Consider the following 4622-nt stretch of genomic DNA (forward strand, 5'->3'; position numbering starts at 1 on the left):
TGCATTGGACTTAGAGTTTTGCATGAGTCCTAGGCATTTTGTTATTTCATGTGATGGTACTTTAGGTTAATTTTGTAAGAAATAGGTTTTGGATCAGTTGGTATTGAAAGTGTTTGCAACAGCAGGAACATTGTGACATAGGAGTCCACCTATGAGTCGTCATTCCATCGACGAGTCGTAGGTGGAAGGCCTGGGTGATGTGCTGAGGAAAATGGGCCAAGTATGGAACGACAGAGGCGACTAAAGAGCCGTAAGTCCTATGACGAGCCTTCGATTGTGAGTCATAGGTAACTTCAGTGAAGATGAGTTCTAGTCCATGAATGACGATTGAACATGAATTGTTGTGCTTAGACCTACAAGTTGTAGGTCATGCCCGTCGATGACACCCATTGGATTTTTGGCTAACTGCTAAAAAACTGTGGCACCTACGAGCCGTCGTTCTTATGACGAGCCGTAGGTAGCCACCCATTTGTGATACTGCCCAGAACCGGATTTCCCGAAGACTTCCTTTTCCTACTTGGTTTAGGATTTATTTTCATTAAATATTAGTAGTAAATTTTGTTTTTAGGCTGTTAGACCTTTGGTGATACTTTGTTTTGGCTTTGAGAATTATTTTGCAAATACTTTCGACAATTAATTTTTGAAGATTTGTTTATGAAATTTGTATTTGTTCTTAAATTCAAGATTTCAGATTTCATCTATTCTAATTGTAAGTTCATGATTTACATTATTAACCCTAATATTAATTGTGAATCCTCAAGCATAAATAGCTAAATTTACAACTAGGGTTGTGGGAACCATGAGCAATTAACAACGTAAAACTAATATTTAAGTAATTATGGAATAGTGTTTATGCATGTATTGTTAATCTCTTTGTTTTGAATGATTTTTTAACGTATTGCCCCAAATTGGCATGCGCATGTGGATTGCACCACCAAGATTCATGCTAACTATGATGAATATTGACTAATTTTTTCTTGATGTTTGAGGCAAACAACATGCAAAAATATCTTGTAGAGAGAATTAGGAATAAAGAAAAAGATATAAGAATGTCACTGGGAGAGAAGAGTATACCACAGAGAATCATACACTGAAGAAGAAGGAGAATCGGAATTGAAGAGTAATACCGTCTAATTAATTCACGTGTTCACAAAAGATGCTAAATGAAAATCACAAATAGTATAACCAAGATAACTTTTTGTACAACAACTTATTGTTGTGTTCATCCCAGCCTTATTAGCTTATATAATAAGGTAATTCATAATCACATTCTGGTGTATCTGTTAGTTTCGGTCTTTTAGAATATCATTCTTACATGGATTTTTACATACAGGTTAGTAATTGTACTTTATTTGCATATGTATTACATCTCTTTGATGAATTTTGTTTTTGTTTTAAACTAATTACTGAAGAACTAAATCATTTTATGGAAAAGTTTCAGCTATCAAAGATAATGAAATTTACAAGTAGATTGTGCACCCAAGGTGTTTGATGTTATGCATGAACCATCATGCTTTGACTATTCCGTGATTTTTGTTCTTTTTGGGTTGCAGTAGTGAAATCTCTAGGAGTGAATGAGCAAAGACACTTCTCGACTTGGTTCACCGTGCTAGCAATTGTCATCTTCTACACGTTAAAGATACAAGGTATGATTGTTAATTACTTTTTACGTATTCTCCTTGCTTTGTTTTAATCAACGATGAAATCTTGAGTATTGTTCACTATTACTGTCATTTTTCTAATTTTGGTGTTTGATATGTTGTTCTACTTTTTCTTTGAATTGAGGGACAGTAAAACTGCGAGAATTGTCCACTATAGGCTGATTTTCTGCATTTGGAAAAATCTTAGGAACCAACTCACTTTGTCTACTAGCATTATTAGTTCCATTCTAAATTTGATTTTTGCCTGTTATCGACATGGTTTCTAACAAAGGTTTAAATGGGTCAATCAACCCAAAACCCAATTTCAAAAGGAAGGTTTGAATCCAAAATTTAATGCTTGAAAACAATTCTCAAGGCTTTGGGAACTCATTGGTGAAAACCATTTCGGAAAGGACTCAAAAATCAGTTCAAATTCTCCATTTTAGTTAAGAACTTGAGTTCTTGAAAACCTGGTCATTTACCAATCAAAATCCCAAATTTTGATGTCAAAAACCATAAATAATCGAAGGAAAATAAAGTTTTAAGATCATAAAAGCTTACCCAAATGATTTAGCACAAGAACACTTTTCACAAATCGCCTCCAAGGATTCCCCACTCTCAAAAATAGAAAATGGGGCTTAAACCCTGAAATTTGCGGGTCAAAATCCCCTCGGATGTCGATTTTGCGAACCACGTTCCGCTTAAGCAAATCCCGCAAAAGCTAGGGGTCTCGTTTTTGTGAACTAGGTTCCGTTTAAGTGGCCATCCCTAAAGCGAACCCTGCCCAAAAGTCTAGCCTCGCTTTTGCGAACCAGGTTTGCTTAAGAAATCATCGCTAAAGTGAGCCATGGTTCGCCTAAACGAAGACTGCAGCACCAGAAACATCAGTCAACAATCAAAACATCGAAAGGACCTCAAGATTCGTTCGGAACCCCGTGCACACAAACAACATATGAAAATCAATTATACTCGACGTTTCAAACTTAATGGAACCGTCAAAAACAAATTTGAGGTCTTCTTGACCCTACATCTGTGAAAACCACAAGAAACTAACTCAACGTCTAAAAAGGCTAAAACAAGCTCGAGGACCTCTAAAAAATCAACAAAGATCTCACTTAGGCCTAAAATCATCCGCCGAATCCAACAAAACTCCCAAAATTTTGATCCAAGCATCTGAACCCCGGATGTTGACTGAGTCAACCCAAAAGATAAAATTCCACAAGTTCACAACTTAGTACCTCAAATCCTCAAAAAGACACCGAATCTGAAACCAACAAATCTCACTGATTAGATTTCACATTTCGAGACTGATGGAATCAACAAAATTCCATTCTGATACTCGAAACTCCAATAGACACCGAACATCACTTTCCTAACAACTTAGCCTTTCAAACTCAAAATTTACCAAACTCTCAAGTTTTGAACTCAAAGTTCGAAACTAACTTTCAAAACTCAATCATAGAAGACTGGGGGCCAATATCGAGAGGGCAAACTGGTAAATTTCACGGAAAAACAAAAATTGACCAATCGGGTCATTACACATATCTGATACATCCATCCCATTAAGTAATATACCATTTTGTAATGTATCGGACAATCAAATAATGTATCCGAGAGTAATAGAAAATCTAGACTTTTTTGTAATTGAGAAAACTTTCGGAATATGGTGTAATTACCCCCAAATGTTAAATATTTTGTGTAGGCATTATTGTTAGAAATGTTTGGACACCTTTTCTTTACCTGTAAATTAAGATATTTAAATAATTAGAGAAAAAGAATTATGTGTTTAATATATCATGTTGAGAAACATTAAAAAAAGGAGTCAGTGATTATGTGGTAGAAGAGAAGTGTTTGATTGTATGATTCCATTATAAGACACTCAATAGTGGAGATGATGTAGAGTTAAGATGTGGAGACGTGCTTAGATAGCATTGTTTGGCGCCTATATATAGCAAGCACCACAAGATAGGGAATTAAAGAAACAAAAGAAAGCTATTGAGTGTAGTATATATACTTATATACAAAAAAGAAAAGAAGCATCATGTCATGGTTATTGAGGTTTGTGAAGTAAGGTAAACCATATTTGGCAGTGACATTGTTGCAATTTGGATATGCAGGATCAGCCATTATTGCAAAGTCTGCTCTAAATCATGGCATGAGCCATTTCACCTTTGCCGTCTACAGAAATGTCTTTGCCACTATTGTCTTTGCTCCTTTTGCCTTGCTCTTTGAAAGGTCAATTCTCAACTCACTTTTTAATCGGTACGTTTTGATGATTTGGCATGACGTTTAAGAAAACAAAGAAATTTTTTGAATCTTGTGATTTTAAATTAAAGTTATATCAAATGTACGAAAATACTCTTTGAACTTGTGGTTTTAAACATATCATTTGAAAAGTTGGATTTAAAGTATTGCCAAAAGAGGAAAGGGTCATTCTTTTTAAAACACAACAAAAAGGAAAATATGTTGTTCTTTTTTAAATGGACGGAGTAACATTTTGATATAACCTTTAATTTATTTAAGACTATAAATTTTAAAAGTATTCTTTACTTTTCAAAACAAAATCACACAAACAGAAGCATACTCATGCATTGCAACTTCGTTTTACTTAAATGAAGTTACTATCATTGATTGTGTAATTAAAGCTTTATTAATGTTTTTCTGTGGTTATTTTATTGCACAGGAAAATAAGGCCAAAAATGAGTATATCCATTTTGTTGAAGATTATGTTGCTGGGCTTAGTGGAGTAAACATCTCTGAAGGTGAATATTATGAGATTATCAAGTCAGGCAAAAATACACTACAACAAATTCGATTATCAAGGACAAATAATTGCGTCATTTATAAATCATATTTCGTCACTAAAATTCTTGTGAGACGAAAAATAATTCGTCACTCAGTCGTCACTAAATGTGTGTCTCTAAAAGTATACAAAGACGATTTAGTGCTTCGTCGCTAAAAGTATTATATTAACTACAAAAA

General features: G+C 34.3%; 1 protein-coding gene across 1 annotated transcript in view; it reads left to right on the forward strand.

The window, feature by feature from the left end:
• Positions 1-222: 222 nt before the first annotated feature.
• Positions 223-4622, forward strand: part of LOC102605371 (WAT1-related protein At2g39510-like) — a 13018-nt gene continuing 8618 nt past the window's right edge. The window contains exons 1-4 of the mRNA XM_015307074.1: positions 223-250; positions 1554-1646; positions 3758-3875; positions 4324-4381. Coding sequence (XP_015162560.1) covers positions 223-250; positions 1554-1646; positions 3758-3875; positions 4324-4381 — 297 coding nt within the window. The remainder of the gene's footprint in view (positions 251-1553; positions 1647-3757; positions 3876-4323; positions 4382-4622) is intronic.

Source organism: Solanum tuberosum, unplaced genomic scaffold, assembly GCF_000226075.1.
Source record: "Solanum tuberosum cultivar DM 1-3 516 R44 unplaced genomic scaffold, SolTub_3.0 scf00050, whole genome shotgun sequence".
NCBI classification, from domain to species: Eukaryota; Viridiplantae; Streptophyta; class Magnoliopsida; order Solanales; family Solanaceae; genus Solanum; species Solanum tuberosum.